Here is a 24,886-nt window from a genome sequence, read left to right as displayed (position 1 = left end):
TGGACAGATTGCCTAAGAGTATAGTATTTGTTTTTTCTTTCCTCTGACCAAATACTTCACAAGAACAACTTAAGTGTGGAAGGTTGTGTTGGCTACAGCTTGAGTGCACAGGGCCCGTCATGGTGGAAGTGTTTGAGTGCCCAGAGTACCTAATGGTAGGAGATGGGCAGCAGACAGGTAGCTTCAGAGTTGTTGAAGTTTGGTCTGAAATCCATCACAGTTTTATTTATTTCTTTGAGGCAGTGAGTTCTTGACCTGAAAGACCCTAAGAAGAATAGGCTAGCTCACCATTGAGCCCTGGGGATTTGCTTGTTTCTAGCTCCTCTTGGATTGTAAGCATGTGCCACTATGCCTGGATGTTTGCTTGTTTGTTTTGTTTTTATTTTTAAGCATGTGCTCTGGGGAGCAAGGTCAGGTCTTCATGCTTCATGCAAGCGTTTTGCTGACGGAGTCCAGTGTACTGTTCTTTGTTGCGTTCTGAGGCTGGGGCTTGCTGCATTGCCTTTGCTGATCTGTCAGTTCTGGGCCCAGGAGATCCTCCCATCTCAGCCTGCTCAGTGCTGGTACTACAAGCCTGGCTTCAAATTTCATTTTAGCCTCTGATCATAAAGTGTGTTACGTAAGATTTAAGCTTGCTTTAATGTCACCAGTAGAGGTAATAACTGTTTGCATGTCAGAAACCAGACTTTTCTTCATTTGCTTTATTTCAAGTAGCAGAGCTTTGAGGTTTGCAGCAATTACAAAAACCAAACTTTTTGCTGCCTATGTTTTTTATAAAAAGCAAAATGAGAATGAAATGTAAGAAACAGGCTAATTAAAAACAGGGGCTGCAGCCAACTTCCTCTTCCAGTGCTGCCTGGGGAGACTTCAGAGACAGAAAACTGTGTCTGTCTTTTGAGATCTAGAAGCTGGAACGACTTTGCCCAAAGACAGTGGATTTTCAGTTTGCACTGCTTAAGTCTCTTCTTGCCTCAGGTTTTTCTCTTCTTTTAGAGGTTGATGGGACTCTGGAGACACTTTAGGAGCAGAGCCACAGCAGGACCGATCATCTTTGATTTAGGAAATAATTTCTAAAACGTATCTTTCCCTATCTTTTAACTAATATCGCTAGGATCTGAGATGGAGGTAGGGTGGGGAGAGAGTGCCAGCAGGGAGAAGCCTGTGTGGAGTAGACCTGTAGAGAATGTGGCTTTTGGAGATGCTTCAGTCCTGCAGCCAGAGGCTGAATGGTTCAAAGAAAGGAAATGTGGGTAAGCATCCCTCCAGCTGCTACCAGCTCTCTGGCCCTTGTAGGGCCAGTCTATTAAATGGCTTTGGAATGTATAAGGAAACCCCTCTTACCTGAAGCTCAGCCCACAGTGAGCAAGATGCTGGCTCAGAGTCTGTTCCATTGTATAGTCTAATTTTGAGAGATTTGCCTTCTGCAGGGTCCTGGTCGTCGGAACTTAAGGGAGTGGCTGGGAAAGTGTCTGGCTCTGCTTGAGAGACTGTGCTCTTCAAAGGAATAGTTTGATGTCCCAGAGTGTTCTTGCTTCAAAGCCAGGGCAACAGGAAACAATTGTAAACTAGTTTTTATAGCTTCTGTAAACAAAGAAATGGATTTAAGCCCTCTGAAATGTTCTTTTAATCAGTAAGGAAATTTGAAAAAAAAAAAATTGCTTCCCTAGGGAGGGTGAAGGAACGAGAGATCATAAAGGACACACAGTAAAGAAATGATTATCGCCCCGAATGTGAGTTTTGAGATGAATGCAACCTGGAATTAAAGTGAATGATACATAGTAGTGTATACTTTTCTTGTCCTTTGAAGAATTGCTTGTTTTGAGTTTAGATTGTGTTTCATTTCATCTTTATATGAGTTTAAGGATTTCCAGTGTTAGGAGTTCCCACTTTTCATTCCTTAGATTTTTTTTGTTTTTCTTTTAGCTTCCGGAAAGCTTATGCAGCCTTTGTTACTGTTGCTTAGTAACGGGATTATGAATAAAATCTGACTCTCCTTTGGAACCAGGTATTCAGTTTTCGATATTGAGGTGTCAAGACAGCCTGTAATTTCAGCTGTGCTGTTTCCCCATCCCCCTTCTTTTTAAAGTGTGCCTAGTGGGAAGGAAGGTTATACTCTAGATAAACTAGGCTAGCTATTTGATTTGTGTGCCTTTTGTGTTTTCAAATGGGGAAGGGGCCTACTGTTAATGTATTTTACAAGGCTGTATTGAAGATGGGAAATTATAGAATATTTTCTGAAATACTGAAAGTCTGCTTTTAAAGGAAATCTTCCATAAAAGATTAAAAATTCCATAGTGAGTCTAATGTCTAAAAATGATTCTGAGGATTATTTGGAGTTAGGATTGAGGATAATTGAGAAAATTCTACCTCTTGGGGTCTTCCCTTTTATTGATGAGAGAGCCTTAATTGCTTTGTTATCATGTAGGGACAGCCAGCAGCCGAGGAGACACTTCTTGGGGCGTTCTGTCCTGGGCGTTAGTACCATTCAGCTTACCTTTCCTTATTTCATCTGGTAGAACAGGGAGCTAGGAGGGATGTTTGTATGAGGGCTCCTCCAAGTGTTTGCAGGATGCAGCCTTTTATCTGGAGTCTTAGGACTTAGAGATGGTTGTAGGTGCATCCACCTCACCAGCAGAGTTCATCTTCCTCTTACCAGTCAGGGACAGAGTTAGCCAAACAGGTCTGCTTCCCCGGATCTTGTGTTTTAAGATTTTCCTTTAGGCCTCTTAGCTGGTTTGCAGATGTTCTCTCTCCTTTTTAAGTCCTAAGATCTCCCTTAGAGCTCATAACCAACGCGATTCCTCCCTTTTGCCATCTGGGACACTCTGCCCTATTTCTTTTTAAAGTCCTGTGATGTGGCTGAGGTTTTGTTTGTCATTTTAAGAGATGTATTTATGCAAAAGTGTTTCTGGGTGATTTAAGAAGAGTGGCTGCAGAACATGTTACTTTTATAATGGAAAGCTGCATCAGAGGAAATTTGACCATTTTCTGGTACTTGGAAGATAAATGAGCAGGCAGGACTTTCTTAAGAAAGTTCTCAGTAGTTTTACATCTTAGTTTTTTTGTTTTTGTTTTTAAAGGAACATTTGTTCCCTCAGACATTTAAATAGGAATTTCTCAGGACTGGTTTTAACTCCCTCTCCCTTCCTTCGTGTGATACTATCTCTTTTTCTTCTACTTTTCCATGCATTTAGACCATGCTTTAGTCAAGGATCTATTGTTTCTTTCTCTTCAATTTGCTGGTGAGTTTCTGAGAATGCTTTAGGCAGAGCAAGAATCCTTTTCAGGATCCTCAAATCTTTTTAAGTTAGAAAGGTGCTTGGCTAGCTAGCTTGGCCCAGTTTGTACCATTTGTATCCATTTTGGGATGTTCTTGTTCTTCATTTTTCCCCAATCTCTTTTTATTCAATCCCTGGTCAAATAAGGGTACTTGCTAGTACTTCGTATTTGCCATGTTTTGAAAGCTAGAGCCAAACACTATGTGTATTTTTTTTTTAAAAGGAAGCTGAACATATGTGTGCAGTGTTTAGTGTTGTAATCAAGAACACTCCAAATAAAGGAAAGCCAATACCCCTCAATTCATATGCACAGTTGTGATCACGTCTGTCTGCCTGGCGTAGAACAATTTGCATGAAATGGTTTGAATTACCATAGTTTGTATAGCTTGGCCAATTTTCTACTTGTTTATAATATATGAGTTTTTGGAATCCTCAGCATCATTATTGATCTACACTCTTTAATTAGAAGATCTGAGTCTTGGGTCTCATGCCTAGTGAAAATTGAGGTTCTTTTCGCAATGTCTCTGGTTACTCTCAGAGTTCTTGAGTAATATTGTGTAACTTGGCCTTAAAAAATTAAGAAAACAATAATTATGATTGAGGGACAATCACACCAGGTTTCTGAGCGTGTTTGAACATGTTAGAGCCCTGTGGGCCTTGAGTTACAGAATCCACTTGAATTAGCTTGGGCATAAGCATACTCTCTTTGCTGTCTGTTTCTCTTCTTCTTCCTCCTTCCCTCCCTCCTCTCACCTATCTCCTTCCCCTCTCCTTTCTTCCCCTCCCCTCCCCTTCTCCTTTTTCTTCTTTTCTTCCACTTTTCTCTTTAAAGCTCCAACCTAATAGTTTCCTGTAGTTCAGACTGGCCTCAAGCCCACTCACTATATAGCTGAGGATTACCCTGATTCTCTGTTTCTACCTCAAGAATGCTGACCTTACAGATGAGCACCACCATGCTTTGTTTATGTGATGGTGGGTATTGAACCCGGGCTAGAACCCTTGATCTACCCTCCCTCCCTCCCTCCCTCCCTCCCTCCCTCCCTCCCTCCCTCCCTCCCTCCCTCCCTCCCTCCTTCCCTCCCTCCTTCCTTGCTATCTTCCTTCCTGTCTTTCTTTCTGGTTTTTGGTGAGGGGGCTGCTGCCTGCAGGGTGACTCAACAATAGAAATGCACATGGGCATTAGACACAAATTAAATTTCAGGTTGTGTGTTTCATTTTTGTTTCTTACTTCAGACTGACTTTCAGCTGCTTAAGTCACAGGCTGTCATCCATTCCTGGACTGTCCTCTCTTATATGTGTAAGAGATGGCCTTGTTGAGGTCAGAATGTCAGGAGTTCTGAGGACAGGATATAAAGGTGGATCTCTAGGCTGTGTAGGATAAGTGTGTGTTTGTTTCCTGGGGTGCCGTAAATGCCTATAAACTTGATGATCTGTCTCAACAGAGATACATTTATTCACAAAATAACACAGTCAATGAAGGCTTCGGGGGGGGGGGCAGAGACATTGAATCTGTTCTGTCTTCTGTAACAGACAAATTCCATCCCTCATCTGTGGCTGCATAACTCTAGTTCTGCCCCTGAGAGTTCCGAGTACTCTCATAGCACTGTTACTGTGACTTTGGGTCTTACATGTTCCGGTTCTTTCTTTTACAAGGATGCTGGTTATTGGGTTTAAGGTCTAGTCAGGGTAAGTTCTTGTGAGCTTTAATAAACTTAGCAAGGGAACTCTTTTTCAGGTTGTCTCATAGACAGATGTGTAGGGGATTAGGACTCAAACTCACCTTTTTGGAGGTCACAGTTTAAATTTCTACCAGCAATGTCTTCATTGTATGAGAATGCATATGCCCAGGTCCCTTGTGCAGTAATTGAATTGGTAGAGAAGGGGTGTTAACTCCCTAAACAGGAAAGAAATCCTGATGTTATTCTAAAAAGCTTTCTGCATGGGATCAATGGACTTGGATGGCTAGCCCTAAGAGTAGTTCTTGAGGTTGGTCTTAAATCTACTTGTGTGCATACATGCATGTACCCTGACATGTGTGTACACATATGTACACGCACAGACACCAGTACTCACATGAACACATTTGTGTGTGCACACACACTGAAAACACGTAATAATCCTTCAAAATCAGAACAATAGAAAACAAAGCAAAATAAGATCAAAATAAAGGAGAGTAACCTTAACTAAATAATGCTTATGAATCCAGCGGTTTGCTTCATAACCTCACCTCAGGTTACTCATTTAATTTTCAGAAAAGCCCTGGGCAAGGGGAGCTTTTTCATGTGCAGAATAGTGTCCTTGTTTAGGAGATACATGATCCCTGTTGGTTTACATTTTTGTGATGCTAGTAGCTGTTATCATGCAGTTAGGATGTCTTTACGCTAGAAGCTTCAGAATAACACTAATGTGTATTAGTTTTCCTTCACATATTTCTTGAAATACTGCTATAAGGAGAACTTTTCTAATGTTTACTCTGGTTACTTAAAAGTACAGTTTGTAGTGGTAAAGCGGGACATATACCCGTGCTTTTCTATTTACTAGATTCCAAAGAGGTTGGGCTCAATGAATGGTTAAGGACGCTTGCCGCTCTTCTGAGGATCTGCCTTCAGTTCCTTTCACTCACCTCAGGAGGCTTACAATGACCTGTCACTCCAGTACTGCTGGGGACCGGCACTCAAATGTGCATAGCCACATGCACACACTCATTCCTACACAGATTTCAAAATGATAAAGGTAAATCTTCAAAGAAAATAATTTAAGCATTCCTTGGTATGCCCAGTTAGATTTTCTTCTACAAAAATTTTTATGGATTATCATGGCTATAATTATGGCTTTAAATACACTTAAAACTCCCATTATTTGAGGTTTCATTATTGTCCCTCTACTTCTTTATTTTTCTATTTGTTTTATTATTGGGTATTTATTTCATTTACATTTCCAATACTATCCCAAAAGTACCCCACACCCTCCCACAACCACTCCCCCCCCCCCCCCCCCCGGCCCTGGCATTCCCCTGTACTGAGGCATTTAAAGTTTGCACAACCAATGGGCCTCCATTTCCACTGATGGCTGACTAGGCCATCTTCTGATACATATGCAGCTAGAGACACGAGCTCCTGGGGGGGGGGGGGTACTGGTTAGTTCATATTGTTGTTCCATCTATAGGGTTGCAGATCCCCACCCCCCACCCCCACCCAGCTCCCAGGGTACTTCCTCCAGCTCCTCCATTGGGGGCCCTGTGATCCATCCAAGAGCTGTCTGTGAGCATCCACTTCTGTGTTTGCTAGGCCCCAGCATACTCTTACAAGAGAAAGGTATATCTGGGTCCTTTCAGCAAAATCTTGCTTGTGTATGCAATGGTGTCAGCGTTTGGAGGCTGATTATGGGATGGATCCCCGGGTATGGCAGCCTTAGATGGTCCATCCTTTCGTCTCAGCTCCAAACTCTGTCTCTGTAGCTCCTTCCATGGGTGCCTTGCTCCCAATTCCAAGAAGGGGCAAAGTATCCACACCTTGGTCTTCGATCTTCCCCAGCTTCATGTGTTTCGCAAATTGTATCTTATATCTTGGGTATTCTAAGTTTCTGGGTTAATATCCACTTATCAGTGAGTGCATATCATGTGAGTTCTTTTGTGATTGAGTTACCTCACTCAGGATGATGCCCTCCAGGTCCATCCATTTGCCTAGGAATTTCATAAATTCATTCTTTTTAATAGCTTTTTAATAGTACTGAGTAGTACTCCAGTGTGTAAATGTACCACATTTTCTGTATCCATTCCTCTGTTGAGGGGCATCTGGGTTCTTTCCAGCTTCTGGCTATTATAAATAAGGCTGCTATGAACATAGTGGAGCATGTGTCCTTCTTACCAGTTGGAACATCTTCTGGATATATGCCCAGGAGAGGTATTGCTGGATCCTCCGGTAGTTCTATGTCCAATTTTCTAAGGAACCGCCAGACTGATTTCCAGAGTGGTTGTACAAGCTTGCAATCCCACCAACAATGGAGGAGTGTTCCTCTTTCTCCACATCCTCGCCAGCATCTGCTGTCACCTGAATTTTTGATCCTAGCCATTCTGACTGGTGTGAGATGGAATCTCAGGGTTGTTTAGATTTCCATTTCCCTGATGATTAAGGATGTTGAACATTTTTCAGGTGCTTCTCAGCCATTCGTTATTCCTTAGGTGAAAATTCTTTGTTTAGCTCTGAGCCCCATTTTTTAATGGGGTTATTTGATTTTCTGGAGTCCACCTTCTTGAGTTCTTTATATATATATATTGGATATTAGTCTCCTATCTGATTTAGGATAGGTAAAGATCCTTTCCCAATCTGTTGGTGGCCTTTTTGTCTTAATGACGGTGTCTTTTGCCTTACAGAAGCTTTCCAATTTTATGTGGTCCCATTTGTTGATTCTCGATATTACAGCACAAGCCATTGCTGTTCTATTCAGGAATTTTTCCCTTGTACCCATATCTTCGAGGCTTTTCCCTACTTTCTCCTCTATAAGTTTCAGTATCTCTGGTTTTATGTGGAGTTCCTTAATCCATTTAGATTTGACCTTAGTACAAGGAGATAGGAATGGATCAATTTGCATTCTTCTACATGATAACTGCCAGTTGTGCCAGCACCATTTGTTGAAAATGCTGTCTTTTTTTCCACTGGATGGTTTTGGCTCCCTTATCAAAGATCAAATGACCATAGGTGTGTGGGTTCATTTCTGGATCTTCAATTCTATTCCATTGGTCTACTTGTCTGTCGCTATACCAGTACCATGCAGTTTTTATCACAATTGCTCTGTAGTACAGATTTAGGTCAGGCATGGTGAGTCCACCAGAGGTTCTTTTATCCTTGAGAAGAGTTTTTGCTATCCTAGGTTTTTTGTTATTCCAGATGAATTTGCAGATTGCCCTTTCAAATTCGTTGAAGAATTGAGTTGGAAGTTTGATGGGGATTGCATTGAATCTGTAGATTGCTTTTGGCAAGATAGCCATTTTTATGTATTGATCCTGCCAATCCATGAGCATGGGAGATCTTTCCATGTTCTGAGATCTTCTTCAATTTCTTTCATCAGAGACTTGAAGTTCTTATCATACAGATCTTTCACTTCCTTAGTTAGAGTCACACCAAGATATTTTATATTACTTGTGACTATTGAGAAGGGTGTTGCTTCCCTAATTTCTTTCTCAGCCTGTTTATCCTTTTTGTACAGAAAGGCCATTGACTTGTTTGAGTTAATTTTACATCCAGCTACTTCATTGAAGCTGTTTATCAGGCTTAGGAGTTCTCTGGTGGAATTTTTAGGGTCACTTATATATACTATCATATCATCTGCAAAAAGTGATATTTTGACTTCTTCCTTTCCAATTTTTATCCCCTTGATCTCCTTTTGTTGTCGAATTGTTCTGGCTAGGACTTCAAGTATAATGTTTAATAGGTAGGCAGCCTTGTCTAGTCCCTGATTTTAGTGGGATTGCTTCCAGCTTCTCACCATTTACTTTGATGTTGGCTACTGGTTTGCTGTAGATTGCTTTTATCATGTTTAGGTATGGGCCTCGAATTCCTGATCTTTCCAAGACTTTTATCATGAATGGGTGTTGGATTTTGTCAAATGCTTTCTCCACATCTAACGAGATGATCATGTTGTTTTTGTCTTGGAGTTTGTTTATATACTGGATTACGTTGATGGATTTCCGTATATTGAACCATCCCTGCATCCCTGGGATGAAACCTACTTGGTCAGGATGGATGATTGGTTTGATGTGTTCTTGGATTCGGTTAGCGACAACTTTATTAAGGATTTTTGCATTGATATTCATAAGGGAAATTGGTCTGAAGTTCTCTATCTTTGTTGGGTCTTTTTGTGGTTTAGGTATCAGAGTAACTGTGGCTTCATAGAATCACTTGGGTAGGGTACCTTCTGTTTCTATTTTGTGGAATAGTTTGTGAAGAAGTGGGATTAGATCTTTGAAGGTCTGATAGAACTCTGCACTAAACCCATCTGGTCCTGGGCTTTTTTTGGTTGGGAGACTATTAATGACTGCTTCTATTTCTTTAGGGGATATAGGACTGTTTAGGTCATTAACCTGATCCTGATTTAACTTTGGTACCTGGTATCTTTCTAGAAACTTGTCCATTTCATCCAGGTTTTCCAGTTTTGTTGAATATAGCCTTTTGTAGAAGGATCTGATGGTGTTTTGGATTTCTTTAGGATCTGTTATCTCTCCCTTTTCATTTCTGATTTTGTTAATTAGGATGCTGTCTCTATGAGCTTTAGTGAGTCTGGCTAAGGGTTTATCTATCTTGTTGATTTTCTCAAAGAACCATCTCCTCATTTGGTTGATTCTTTGAATAGTTCTTCTTGTTTCCACTTGGTTGTTTTCGTCCCTGAGTTTGATTATTTCCTGCTGTCTACTCCTCTTGGGTGAATTTGCTTCCTTTTGTTCTAGAGCTTTTAGGTGTGTTGTCAAGCTGCTAGTGTGTGCTCTCTCTAGTTTCTTTTCGGAGGCACTCAGAGCTATGAGTTTTCCTCTTAGAAATGCTTTCATTGTGTCCCATAAGTTTGGGTATGTTGTGGCTTCATTTTCATTAAACTCTAAAAAGTCCTAAATTTCTTTCTTTATTCCTTCTTTGACTGGGGTATCATTGAGAAGAGTATTGTTCAGTTTCCATGTTAATGTTGGCTTTCTATTATTTATGTTTTTATTGAAGATCAGCCTTATTCCATGGTGATCTGATAGTATGCATGGGACAATTTCAATATTTTTGTATCTGTTGAGGCCTGTTTTGTGACCAATCATATGGTCAGTTTTGGAGAAGGTACCATGAGGTGCTGAGAAGAAGGTATATGCTTTTGTTTTAGGATAAAATGTTCTGTAGGTATCTGTTAGATCCATTTGTTTCATAACTTCCGTTAGTTTCACTGTGTCCCTGTTTAGTTTCTGTTTCCATGATCTGTCCATTGATGAAAGTGGTGTGTTGAAGTCTCCCACTATTATTGTGTGAGGTGCAATGTGTGCTTTGAGCTTTACTAAAGTGTGTTTAATGAATGTGGCTGACCTTGTATTTGGAGCATAGATATTCAGAAGTGAGAGTTCCTCTTGGAAGATTTTACCTTTGATGAGTATGAAGTGTCCCTCCTTGTCTTTTTTGATGACTTTGGGTTGGAAGTCGATTTTATTAGATATTAGAATGGCTACTCCAGCTTGTTTTTTCAGACCATTTGTTTGGAAAATTGTTTTCCAGCCTTTCATTCTGAGGTAGTGTCTGTTTTTTTTCCCGAGATGGGTTTCCTGTAAGTAGCAGAATATTGGGTCCTGTTTGTGTAGCCAGTCTGTTAGTCTATGTTTTTTCATTTCGGAATTGAGTCCATTGATATTAAGAGATATTAAGAAAAAGTAATTGTTGCTTCCTATTATTTTTGTTGTTAAAGTTGGCATTCTGTTCTTGTGGCTTTCCTTTTTTTTTAGGTTTTTTGAAGGATTACTTTCTTGCTTTTTCTAGGACGTGGTTTCCGTCCTTGTTTTTTTTTATGTTATTATCCTTTGAAGGGCAGGATTCATGGAAAGATAATGTTTGAATTTGGTTTTGTTGTGGAATACTTTGGTTTCTCCATCTATGGTAATTGAAAGTTTGGCTGGGTATAGTAGCCTGGGCTGGCATTTGTGTTTTCTTAGCGTCTGTATAACATCTGTCCAGGCTCTTCTGGCTTTCATAGTCTCTGGTGAAAAGTCTGGTGTAATTCTGATAGACCTGCCTTTATATGTTACTTGACCTTTCTCCCTTACTGCTTTTAATATTCTATCTTTATTTAGTGCGTTTGTTGTTCTGATTATTATGTGTCAGGAGGAATTTCTTTTCTGGTCCAGTCTATTTAGAGTTCTGTAGGCTTCTTGTATGTTCATAGGCATCTTTTTCTTTAGGTTTGGGAAGTTTTCTTCTATAATTTTGTTGATGATAATTGCTGGCCCTTTAAGTTGAAAATCTTCATTCTCATCTACTCCTATTATCCGTAGGTTTGGTCTTCTCATTGTGTCCTGGATTTCCTGAATGTTTTGAGTTAGCATCTTTTTGCATTTTGCATTTCTTTGATTGTTGTCGGATGTTCTCTATCGAATCTTCTGCATCTGAATTTCTCTCTTCCATCTCTTGTATTCTGTTGCTGATGCTCGTATCTGTTGTTCCAGATTTCTTTCCTACGGTTTCTATCTCCACTGTTGCTTCCCTTTGGGTTTTCTTTATTGTGTCCACTTCCTTTTTTAGGTCTAGTATGGTTTTGTTCATTTCCATCACCTGTTTGAATGTGTTTTCCTCTTTTTCTTTAGGGTCTTGTAACTCTTTAGCAGTGTTCTCCTGTATTTCTTTTTTTTGTTGTTGTTTTTTTGTTTTTTTTTTGTTTTTTTTTGTTTTTTTGTTTTTTTTGTTTTTTGAGACAGGGTTTCTCTGTGTAGCCCTGGCTGTCCTGGCACTCACTTTGTAGACCAGGCTGGCCTCGAACTCAGAAATCTGCCTGCCTCTGCCTCCCGAGTGCTGGCTCCTGTATTTCTTTAAGTGAGTTATTAAAGTCCTTTTTGATGTCTTCTACCATCATCATGAGATATGCCTTTAAATCCGGATCTAGCTTTTTGGGTGTGTTGGGGTACCCAGGACTGGCTGAGGTGGGAGTGCTGGGTTCTGATGACGGTGAGTGGTCTTGGTTTCTGTTAATAAGATTCTTAAGTCTGCCTTTCGCCATCTGGTAACCTCTGGAGTCAGTTGTTATAGTTGTCTCTGGTTAGAGCTTGTTCCTTTCGTGATTCTGTCAGCCTTTACCAGAAGACCTGGGAGACTAGCTGTCTCCTGATTTTCAGTGGTTAGAGCACTCTCTGTGGGTCAGCTCTCTTCTTGCAGAGAAGGTGCACAGATATCTGCTGATAGGATTTGCCTCCTTGAAGAAGATGAAGGCCTGAAACAGGGCCTGTCCCAGAAGCTGTTAGCTTCTGTAGTCTACACTCTCACCTGTGCAGACTAGTCTTGGCGAGATCTGGGAAGAAAGATGGCTCCTGCGGATTCTCCAGTAAAGCCCTCCCGGGCAGGGTGGACACCTGTCCTCTGACAGGGACGGTGCCCAGATGTCTAGAGCCTGTGCAGAATAGTCTTGGCAGGATCTGGGAACCAAGATGTCTCCGGCAGATGCTCCGGCAACAGCCTCCTGGGCCAGGCAGACACCTCTCCTCTGGCAAAGAAGGTGCCCGGATATCTGGACCCCGAAACAGGGCCTGCCTTATAAGCTCTGTGGCTCCCACCTGACCCCGAAGCTGTTAGCTTCTGTAGTCCACACTCTGACCTGTGCAGACTAGTCTTGGTGGGATCTGGGAAGGAAGATAGCTCCCGTGGATGCTCTGGTGAAGCTCTCCTGGGCGGGGTGGACATCTCTCCTCTGGCAGTGTCCCTCTATTTCTAAGGAGTGTTTTGGATTCACTCTTTTGAAGCATCTTGTGAGAAGTGTTAAACAAAGTCTAACAAATTCAATTGTTCAGTGATTTTCATACATAATAAATTTGTTCAGAAGGGAGGGATGGAAAGAACATAGCAGCTCAAGAAGGTGCTTATTGCAACCCTGCTTGTTACTTTGCAGGAGCTGTCTAGTGTCACTAGAGCTCTTGCAGAAACCTGCGATGTGGGTGGCTTGGCTACATAGTTGATAGTTTTCAACACAGTTCAGTTTTTATAGGCCATCTGAATATTTATTCCTTTCTTATTCTGTCTGGAATCTAAATAGTTTAATGTTGCAAGTCTATAGATTAAGGTTCACTAAACGAAAACAAAAACTCTGGCAACAAAAATAAATACTGCCATGCTCCACAGAATTGTCTCAATGCGTATTGCATTGATTATATTTCTCCTATGTTTATAATTATTTCATTTTCTACCTGTGCAGTCTTTGAAAGGATGGCTTTCTTTAAATATAGCTAGTAATACCATTGTTGTTAATTGAAATCAACTACCTTAATAATGAATTTGGAATGTTAAAGAGATCATATGATCTAGTTTTTTTTTTTTTTTTTCATATAGGGTCTCTCTATGTAGACCTGGAAATTGCTATGTACACTAGGCTACCTTCAAACTTCCAGAGATCTTCCTGCCTCTTCTTTCTGAGTAATGGAATTAAGGAATTTACTACCCATTGTGGGTCTGGGTTTCTGCTCTAGTTTCAGAGTAAATGTGCTAAATCCTGTAGTGGAGAACTAAATTTACCTTCATATCTCCCCTGAACACCAAAAATAGCATCATTGCTACATATGTCCTAAGTGAGGGATGGAATTGTCATCTCTGTTCTTGTGTTTGTTGTTGTGATGTCACAGTGTGCAGAGCAGACATAATTGTTGCACTTGTATTTATTTAGCCCAGGAGGAAAGATTGTCACCACATAGTTTCTCATATGAATCCACAGTAATATAAGCTACATGTGTTGATCTATGGTCAGGTAGATGGTACTGTGCTGCTAGGCGATAATATGAGGGCTTGACTTGACATGGTCATGATGGTCAGAGGAAGCTTTCCCAAGGGAGCAACACTGACATCAGACTAAGGACTAATGCATGTTATGTAGGCAAATGGGAGAGGGTGGAACTTTCGGTTTACAGGAAATAGAGTATGACAGATTCCTCTTATGGGATCAGGAAAGAAAGCTCAAAGCAAAGGGAGAGCCATTTGAGATGAGGCTGGGGGGAGGAGATGGGGCCTGACGGTCCAGGTAATGGTAGGTGATTCAGAAAATTTGGATCTTTATCTTGGGTGCAGTGGGAACCTATGTAAATGTTTCATCTCGTAGGTATTGGGGCTTCTGAAGTGACAATTTTGGCTTCAGCATGAAGATAAAGTTGTTAAGTATTGGCTTTGGGTTAAAGGCTAGGAAAGGCACAGGAGGATTTTCTAGGTGGCTGTGGCTATTGTTCAAGGGAGAGGTAATAGCTGCTTCTACAAGAGATGGAAGAAATAGATTTGTATGGTTTTGAGGTACAGTGTTTAAGGTAGACTAAGTATGAAGATGCCTGGAAGGAATATGTGTCAAAGGTTGCTCCCTGTTTTCTCTTTGCTTTCCCTCTACACCAGTGGTTCTCAACCTGTGACTTGTGACCCCTTTGGGGGTCAAAACAACCCTTTCACAGGGGTTATATATCAGATATCTATATTACAATTAATAATAGTAGCAAAACTCTAGCTATGACATAGCAATGAAAATAATTTTATGGTTGTGAATCAGCATTAAACTATATTAAAGGGCCACAGAATTAGAAAGTGTCTTAGGATTTTACTGCTGTGAACAGATACCATGACCATGACAACTCTTGTAAGAACAACATTTAACTGGGATTTATTCCATTGTCATCAAGGCAGCAGCATGGCAGCATCCAGGTAAGCACAGTACAGGAAGAGCTGAGATTTCTACATCTTCATCTTCATCTGAAGGCTGCTAGGAGAAAACTGGCTCCCATGTGGTTAGGAGGAAGGTCTTTAAGCCATGCCTACAGTGACACACTTCCTCCAACAAAGTCTCCAAATAGTGCCACTCCCAGGGCATTACCACATCAAGGGTAAGAACCTCTGCTCCAGACTGTAGGGAACATTAGAAAACCAGGTGTGTAGGAAGAGTGTGACTGCAGATTTGTACACGTTGAATATGGGGCCATCATATGCTGAGAAGAGATAGTAGGCAGGTGGATATGCCCCCCTCCTTTTAATGATGCATCTTGAACATGTTCTACTATGAATACACTAGGCATAATATCTAATCAAATCTTTTTTGCCTTGATTAAAATCTTTGCTTTGAGTTGTTAATTAACTGTTCTGTGTACCTGTGTACCTCAAACTCAAGCAGCCTACTTGTCTAAAAGCTAATTCCAATTCCTGAAATACTCTTTAACTTTCTCTAAGTTAACATTTATTTATTTATAGCTCAGGGACTATTTTATTAGAGTTTGAGAGGAAACAACAGGACAGATGAACTGAAAACCCAAGCATGCTCTGGGCAGTGGGAAATGGAGAGAAATTCATGGCTGTACTGTTAGGTATGACGGTCAGAGAGATAGTGAGGAAGCCCAGAGTTTCAGAGAAAGCATGATTAGGCTTTGGCCAGTATCCAAGCAAGAGATAAACAGAGGAAAAGTTAGAGCTCAGAGAATCAGGTGGACTACCTGAAGGTGGCTCTGTAAGTGGCTGTCGGCAATGCTTTTGTGTTTGTGCTACACCTAGGCTCAAGGCCAATTCTTAATAAAAGATACTTTGTCTTTGTGGTTCTGCTAATAGTGTCTATTTAGGAGATAATCAAGCTTAATCTATTTGACTTCAGAATCCTTTATCAAGTGAGATTATAACCTGTCTCTCCAACTATTTTGAACTGCATTTAAAGCTTTGCACATGCAGGCAGACTGTATTGAGGGGCCTCATCTTATACTGCTACCCTTCCACCCAGTTTTTTAAAACAACTAATCAAGCTGTGTACATATGTTTTTTTTTTTTTTTTAATTTTCAAGAAGGATGAGCACTTTTAAACTGTGAAAGTAGTAAGTGGTGATTTTTTTTTTTTTCTGTTATTCAAAGGAAAACCTGGAGTCAATTTTATTAGAGGTTAAAGGAAAAAAAATGCCTGGACAGGTAAGCTGTAGATCTTGGCAGCCTACTGGAGGAGGCGTGGAGGAGAGATAAGGTGACATTGTTTGAGTTAGGCTGGCAAGGAGATCAGCCATAAGAACTCTGAAAGGCAAGCAGACTCAGAGGATCCCTGCAGAACTTAGTAGACAGTCTGTACTAGGAGAAAAGCATATTACCTCATTAAGGGGATGATTATTCCTTCTATCTCTTTAGCCTGCCCTTTGGTGAGTCTCCCTCCCTCAGGGTTAGTCTTTTTGGCCTGGTGATTAACCTGCCCATCTGGATTAACACTTAGGGGAGGAGCCAATGGTATCTCTCTATTGGAAGGAGTGGATTCCAATCTTGGGTAGGAGGCAACAACTTTCCTTAATGCGCCTTCAATGTTACTGTAACATTCTCACCTCTGAATAGATAGCCACAAGATTACTCAGGGTCCAGACTGGGGATTAGAGTTACAGATACTCCTGGCTTTTCTCCTTCCACCCAGGATAGGACCAAGGACATTTTGGCTCATAGCCTAAGGCATAACATTCCTAAACTGTGTCTCATTTCTGTCTCACTTGTTCACTCCCTCTGCAGAGGAAACTCTAATTGCCCTTTAGGAAATTGGGTTGAAAGCTGGAGAGATGGCTCAGTGGTTAAGAGCACGGACTGCTCTTGCAGAGGTCCTGAGTTCAATTCCTAGCAACCACATGGTGGCTCACAACCATCTGTAATGGGATCTGATGCCCTCTTCTGGTGTGTCTGAAGACAGCTACAGTGTACTCATATATATATAAAATAAATAATTAAAAAAAAACAGTTTTCTGTTGGGTGGGGGTCATTGGGTGTGGTAGTTAGGACTCACCTCCAGTGGTCCCATCCTGGGGACCTTAAAAATGCTCTAGTGGTTGCACTGCTTTTAACAGCCAGATGTGGGAGAGAAAGAAGTTCTTGACTAGTGCCTGGACAGAGCCTGAGCGAGAAGCCAAGGCAAGAGTTCTTAACCTTACAAGCCCCAAGCAGGGAAGCAGGACTAGAGCTAAGGACACAGCACAGTGTCCAAATCAGAGTCCCTGAGAATCCCTGCTTGGGCTCCATCCTCTATCCACTGGGCTGCTCCTCACGTTCCCTTTGATCTGGAAGACTGGTCTAGAGGGTAATGAGCCCTGGATCTGACATGAGGCCCTTTTGATAGCTGTCGGAGTGGTTAGAATCACAATATGAGGCCCCTACAGATGCTTGGTCCTGGACCATAGTCACCTGCTGTGTCCTCAGAGGATCTTCTGTAGTATTTCCATAGAAGCTACCAAACCTGCTATAAGACATTTTGAGCAGTCCCTTAATGACTGCCACATATTCCTGGGGAAGTTGAGGTCACCTCTTTAGGGCTTAGTCTCATTAATAAAAGCATTTAAAAATGGACTCAAAAGAAAGGACAATTTTATTAGAGTTTGAAAAGAAAATTCAGGCTGGAGAGATTACTCAGTGATTAAGAGCACCTACCACTCTTCCTAAGGTCCTGAGTTCAATTCCCAGAAAGTACATGGTGGCTCACAACCATTTGTACAGCTACAGTGTACTCTTATACATAAAATAAATAGATAAAAAACAAAAACAAAACCAAAAAAACCCTCTAGGCCAGGAAGCTGCAAGCCTCAGCAGCTCAGCAGCAGCAGGAGGAGGATAGAGGAAAGAGAAAGCCATGGTGTTTGAGTTAAGCCCACATGGAGGTCAGTCCATGTGGTGGACAAGCTGCCATAAGGTAGGAGGGGAGCTTCAGAGAAAGTGAAGTAGTTCAGAGTAGCAGAGAGCGTATGTAGGCTCTGGCCAACATCCAAAAGAAAAGGCAGAAGAAAACAGAAAAGCTGCATCTTTGTACGTCAGGGTGGACTGAGGCAGTAGAGTCTCAGCAGCAACTAGTGACATGATTTTCATCATTTTCTGTTTTTTAGAGGCTCCTGATGAGCAGTAGGAAGCCATAGGATTAGAAATCCTTAGCCCAGTTAGGTTGTTTGAGAGATTCTTCTGAGGCCTGTTCTTAATTTTCTCTGGGATGTAAAGGGAGCTGGGGTCTGAAATCAGATCTAGATGAATGGAATTTGAACAAACTAATGCCAGTGAAATTGGAATCCTACTTTTAATGTGAAAAAAAAAGTTTCTGTGCACAGCCCTTCCAAGTGTTTAAAATAATTCTAAAGCTTGTTTTTCCTATCTTATAACGTGATGGACATCTTTCCATACTGCTGTTCACAAACTTGCTTGTATCAGGATTAACAAATTTAGGATATCCTGTAATGTTAGATGTGTCATAGTTTAATCATTTCCCCATTGGCAAACATAGAGTTTTCCTCCCTCCCTCCCTCCTTTCTTTTCTTTCTTTGTTTCTCTTCTCTCTTCTCTTCTCTTCTCTTCTCTTCTCTTCTCTTCTCTTCTCTTCTCTTCTCTTCTCTTCTCTTCTCTTCTCTTCTCCTTTCTTTCTTTCTTTCTTTCTTTCTTTCTTTCTTTCTTTCTTTCTCTCTTTCCTTCTTTCTTTTCTTCCCTCCCTCCCTCCCTCCTTTTCTTTCTTTGTTTCTCTTCTCTCTTCTCTTCTCTTCTCTTCTCTTCTCTTCTCTTCTCTTCTCTTCTCCTTTCTTCTTCCTTTCTTCCTTTCTTCCTTTCTTCCTTTCTTCCTTTCTTCCTTCCTTCCTTCCTTCCTTCCTTCCTTCCTTCCTTTCTTTCTTTCTTTCTCTTTCTTTCTTTCTTTCTTTCTTTCTTTCTTTCTTTCTTTCTTTCTTTCTTTCTTTCTTTCTTCCTTCCTTCCTTCCTTCCTTCCTTCCTTCCTTCCGTTCTTCCTTTTCTTTTCTTTCTCTTTTCTTTCTTTCTTTCTTTCTTTCTTTCTTTCTTTCTTTCTTTCTTTCTTTCTTTCTCTTTCCTTCCTTTTCTTTCTTTCTCATTTATTTTCTTTCTTCTTTTTCTTTCTTTCTCTTTCCTTCCTTTCTTTTCTCTTTTCTTCCTTCCTTTTCTCCTCACTCCCACTTTCCCTCTCTCTCTTTCTCTCTCTCGCTGCCTTTCTTTCTTTCTTTCTTTCTTTCTTTCTTTCTTTCTTTCTTCCTTCCTTCCTTCCTTCCTTCCTTCCTTCCTTCCTTCCTTCCTTCCTTCCTTCCTTCCTTTCCCAGATAGCCAGCACGGCGCAGTGTCTTCCTTTTGAGTAAATGCAAGCTCTAACTGTAGGAGGATTTCTTCATTTAAAGGTTTAACAGATAGTATAAAATGGCTTTCCACAAAGGCTGAAGCAGTATGTGCTCAGGGAGAGAGAGTGTGTCCTCATGCACTCACCTGGGTGTTATGAATCTTATTCAGTGGATTTGCATGTCTATATTATGTTTTCCTTTTTGGGGGGGATATTCATCCTGTCTATCATCTAGGTTATAAATATTTAGTCTGTCATGGCAACTTTTTCTTTTTCCTTTAGAATCCTTCTCACTAGCTTTTTTTGAAACTAATTTTAGTTATATATTGATTTTTGTTTCTTCTTTTCCTCTTATCTATTATTTCAATATTTATAGTCACTTCTGAATAATTATAGTTAAGTTCTTCTGTTATGTTGATCCCACATTTCTTATTTACTAAATTCTTTCTTGTGTTTGTTTATATTAAAATATATAACTTGCATATTATAAAATCAGTCAGAATTTTAAAAAACCATGTTAACTCATTTTTTTAGTGTACTTTTAATCGTGTACAATCATCATGAGTTATCTATTCTGTGCTTGACCCGAAGCCAGGATCTCAGACATGCTAGGCATGTGCTCATCACAGAGGTGCTACTCCTAAATTCCACCATGCAGAATGAGGCAGAGTGCTATCCTGAGGCCTGGCTCATTATCTTTCATGAGTTTGTGTATTTGGAAGAGTCAGATTCTAGGGAGGCTCTGAGGAGATTGAATAACTTTGAGTCACTCAGCTGCTGAGGCTGGACAAGTCTCAACTATTATAGGTTCTTCAGCTGATGATAGACCAGCTTCAGTTTCCATGCTGAAAACCTCTGGATCTTTGCAAAGGACAGTGTTGCATGGGAGGAACAACTCTTTGTGGCCCAGCCCCCTAATTCTAACTTAAAGGATTAAGAATTGTAAAGGAGCAGTTCATTTCAAGGTTGTGAATATTGAGATAGCTCCCTTCTAAGTAAGAGAGGTCTGGATATTTAGAGTAGCAGTTGAGAAGATTGTTGGAAGAATACTAATGATCCTATGGACAGAAGCGGCCTCCAGGAGGTGCCCATTAACTCTCCTGAGACAACGTGCATTTCAGCTTTTATCTTGGCCTGTCTGGGGTGGGCTGCTCTAGGTTTGTGGTCTGTACCCTTGCTGATGCTCATCTCACCAAGAGAAGGATCAGGCCTTGGTCAGCAGCCTTGGCATTACATGTACTTTTGGAGCTCATCCTGTACCTCCCACTGCTGTGTAAAGAAAAGCAGGACACCCTTGTATTTGCGTGCTGTGAGCAGACCCTGTGAATGGCCTGTGGGCTCCCTAGATCTGTCATCATCACCTGTTCTGTCACCATCAAAGAAGGCTGTCAGCTGAAGCATATATCCAGTCCATTTTGCATTGTAATGAAAGGCTCTTGGTGTGGGTCTGTGACCCTGTCCCTGGTTCCTCCATCCACCCTCACCCCCAGTTGTGTATCACACTGTCTGTGTTAGCATGAAGTATTTCCTGCAGCTTTCTCTTATAAATTATAATATACTATGTACACTATAAACTATAAAAATTTCTCTGCTTAATTGTATTGAGTCACAATACAATGAAATTAACTGTTCATTTTGTTGCACAAGGTAAAGTACTATGAAACTGTCACAATCATTAAGGGGTATGTGAGCAAGGCTAATCTTTGACAGCCATCCAAGAACATACATAGAAGACATAATCTCTCTCTCTCTGTGTATGCATGTATATGTGTGTATATATGTATGTGTGAGTATGTGTATATGTATGTGTGTGTATGTATGTGTGCGTATGTGTATATTGTGTGTGTATGTGTGCGTATGTGTGTATGTGTATGTATGTGTGTGGGTGTGTGTGTGTGTGAGAGTGAGTGTGCAAGAGCAAGCAAATATGAATGTGAGTGGGTTTGCCTGTGAAGCCAGGGCCAATGATGATCCCTTCTTACCCTATTGCTCTCCACTTTATTGTTTTTCACTTTATTCTTTTGAGTTAAGAGTCTTTCACTGAGCCTACCTATGCTCTACACCATTCTGAGCCCTGCGTTACTGACATGCTCTGCTGTGTCCACCCTTTATGTGGGATCTCGGAATCGAGACTCAGGTCCACTGAGTGCTAGGAGAGAGCATCTTTATTTGCAGTCTTTCATTTAGCATGGGGATTCACATATACATATGATCTATGTCACAAAGGTTCATCAGTGACTCTGTACTTGGGTGGGCATGTAAGAGGATTCATATGAAAGGGGAAAATTACTATTGAAAACACTGTGGAAAATTCTTCAGCTGGAAGGGAAATGTTTACTGTCCCAGAAGAATCTACTTAGGAACTAAACCTTAGGACTGTCAGCAACAGTGTTGTGAAGTGGGAATATAACATGAGCAATGCATCTGAGTTACAAATGGTGCTCAGATTTTCTCATAGTTGGGAGTGCAGAGATGGCATGGTGGTTAGGAGCACTGGCTGTTCTTCCATAGGACCCAGCTTTGAATCTCAGCACTCAAATCAGGTTACTTACCTGTAACCCCAGCTCCAGGGGGAAATCTAACACCTTTAGCCCCTGCAGGCATGCACACAGAAATAAAAATCAAATAAATTTACATTTCTTTTTGATAAATAGATATAAAATAAAGTAAAAAGAAACCGATGATACTAATTTTAATAATGAACTTTATGTAACCCCAAATATCAAAATAATGATTTTAACATGTAGTCTTATTTTATGTTCTTTCTGATTTATTTTTTTCTGAGACAGGGTTTCTCTGTATAGACCTTGCTGCCCCGGAACTCTCTTTATAGACTAGCTGGGCTTGACCTCATAGAGATGCTCCTGCCTCTGCCTCCTGAGTGCTAGGATTAAAGCTGTGTGCCACCTACATCCAGCTCCTTCTGAGTACTTGAACAAATATTTTCATGAGTATGGGTGTTTTTGCAGTCACAATATCTGTACACCACATGCATTTCTGATGCTCACAGAGGCTAGGAAAAGGCATTGTGTCTCTGGAACTGGAGTTACAGATGTTATGTGTGTGAATTGTACAGATGTTATGTATGTGCTTTGTATAAATGTTATGTGTGTGCTGGGTACATCTTGAATTGGACTAACAACACTACCTGGGTGACCAGTAACCAAGTCCTGGCCACTGCAGTTGACTCTTGCTGTCTAATTTATAGTCAAATCCTTTGTCAGAGGGAAACATTTAAATACCTTAAAAATGTACAATTACTTTCAGCTCATGTAAATGCCTCAAATCCTGGCAAGCTTTCCTGATCCTAACGTTAGTGCTGATGGGATATTCCTCTGTTCCATATGGTATGACCAATGATATGTTACGCACTTAGGTGAATGCTTAGCCTATAGTAGATGTTCAATAAATGTTAGCAAACATGATTTTTAAGTTGCTTAAAAATTAGTAAACCATTTTTATTTCTAAGATTTCTTTCTAGTTTGTAAGGGAGACTTATTTTAAAAGAGTACTTATTTTTATTTTTGATATATTTATTTTATTTCTTACAGAATAAGGAAAAACTTTAAAGTGTAATTCCTCTTTTTAGTAATTGTCTTTTGATTTAGTGGCTTTTGTTTTGCTTTAATTGGTCCCCTGGCCTGCTCTTTTGAGTGGTTGATCCATTTCATATGTCTGGTTATTCTTCATGGTCTGCTAATATTTATAAATGACTTGATCATTTATTCTGGGTAACTGATGTGGTCACTGACTCGAATTATGTGGGCTAATGTTTCCTTTTTTCTATGATTGATTTTCCCCACATGTGTATAGGGAGGTGATTGATAACTGGTTTGATTCTTTGGCCATGCTTCCCTTTTTCATACATGGGTCTTGGCTATGCTAAAAAGAGAGCTGAGCATCTGTAGGTGCCCACTGTTCAGTGTGGGTGGCAGGCGTTCAGTGGTTCAGGAATGGTGGGCTTGGAGGGAGGTGTAGCTCATTAGAGTGCTTGACTAGTGTGTGTGAGGTTCTTACTGCAGTATCTCACATCACAAGAAGGAAAACAGGATTCAGCACCTGCTTAGCATATTCATTTTAAGTGTGGAACATTTAACATGTTATTATTTTTTTTTTACAGGAATATGTCTGGTTTGATAAAAGCCCTTATGAAATTATTACAGATGCAAGCATTGAGAGAAGGACGAAGCGGGGAAAAGGACATTCAGCATATATATTCTATCAGGTAAATCTTCTCTACTGTTGGTTTGTGTTGCTTGATTTCAGTTAACAATTACATTGAGTGTGTGAGTGCATGTGTGTGAGTGTGCATACGTTTGAGTGTACACCTGTGGGAATGCGCATGATTGTGTGTACATGAGTGTGCATGAGTGTGTGTGCATGTATAGAAGCTGGAGAATAACTTCTGGGAGTCATTCTTTCCTTCAGCTATGTGGGTTCACATATTACAGTCAGGTCTTCAGGCTTGGCATCAGAGACTTTGCTACTAAGCTATCCTGCTGTCCTGTCCTCTCCTTTTCTATTTAAAGGAATTTTTACACCATTTGCTAAATTAGGAACAAGATATACTTCCTTAAAGATTTGGTTCTTAAACCAGAAGGATATACACAAAGCCATGGGCCTTAATTCCTCAGGATGTGACTGTTTTAAAGACCTAGAGGAATGGTGGGGTTGACAACTCACTGAACATCACCAGTGTGGTTTCCAGGTTGCTTCTTTGGAACTGAAATCTGTTACTCAAAATTGAAGTGGTTTTTCTTTTTTTTTTGCTTTATAATAACTGTCACCAGGTGACAGTTTCCGCACTTGGTAAGTGGAAGCGGAAGGAAGGCTCAACACTTCTGAATACAAGAGACCTGTCTCAACAACAATACCATGCTACTGTTTTCTCTCAGAACTCAGAAACCTGAAGAGCTCATTGAGCAAATATTTGTTCTAAGCACAGGAGTTTGTATGGGGCAGGAAGGCCAGCTTCCTCACCATGGAAAGTAATAGGAGACACTTGTTTGCAGGGTCAAGGTCTAGTGTTTTCTCCTTGTTGTCTGTAGAACGTGATAAGGTAGAGTTACTTTAAAGAGAAAATGCACAGAGGTAACCACAGCATGCACTGGCTTTTGTGAGGGCTTTTCTAGTAAGAAGGATGTGCTTATCAGTTTGCCATGATGATGTCACTCAGCACCACAAAGCCATTTCTGCCCAGAAGGGCTCTCAGCAAAGCACCCAGAAGATGTGTTTCACTAGTTCATGTGCCTTCCAAGTTGGATAGCCTATACTTTTTTTTTTTTTTTTTAATTTGAAAAAATGAGGTATAGGACCATAGATAGGGGTTGGCTTCAAGGTTAGGGTGGGAGTGTTTACCTGGGCTGTGGTGATTTGAGCTCACAACACCTGTAGTTTAGAGTCGACCTTGGCCCCAAGCCCTTCGGGTGATTCTGGAACAGTGCTGCCTGCTAGTCCCTATGCTTCAGTGAGCAGTGTCTGTTCCTGTAATGTTAATGTTGCCTGTGGTCTGTCTCACTTTTGTGAGTGGATTATCTAGGACTTTGTAGGCTATTTTTAAAAACAAGGTCAGATTGTATTTCACGTATTTTTCTTAGCATGTTTTTCAATAATTTCAAATATATAGAAAAATTAGAAGAATGTGATCTATATATTATTTTATTTATTTATATATATATATTTTTGTAGCACTGGCTGGCCTCCAACTCACACAAATCTATCTTCCTCTGCCTCCCAAGTGCTGAGATTAAAGGCATGAACTACCACATGCAGCTTCAGTGAAAATACTGTAGGACCTTGTAGTATATGGGGCAAGTTTTCCAAATGGACAA

The 24,886-nt window shown here is 40.6% G+C and overlaps 1 protein-coding gene across 3 annotated transcripts in view; it reads left to right on the top strand.

Annotated features, from left to right (window-relative positions):
- The window catches only part of Focad (focadhesin), a 314,502-nt gene that overhangs the window by 38,783 nt on the left and 250,833 nt on the right, over positions 1–24,886 (top strand). For 2 of the 3 annotated variants that reach the window (XM_021160670.3, XM_029475892.2), the window contains exon 5: positions 23,176–23,280. In XM_021160670.3, the coding sequence (XP_021016329.1) occupies positions 23,176–23,280 (105 nt within the window). Of the gene's footprint in view, positions 1–5,841; positions 6,012–23,175; positions 23,281–24,886 lie in introns of those variants that run through there. The other variant, XM_029475894.2, reaches the window with a different exon arrangement.

This window comes from Mus caroli, unplaced genomic scaffold (assembly GCF_978045245.1).
Source record: "Mus caroli unplaced genomic scaffold, Mus_caroli_1 scaffold_6, whole genome shotgun sequence".
NCBI lineage: Eukaryota > Metazoa > Chordata > Mammalia > Rodentia > Muridae > Mus > Mus caroli.
The sequence above is the reverse complement of the archived record's forward strand: the minus strand, read 5'-3'. Positions and strand labels throughout refer to the sequence as shown.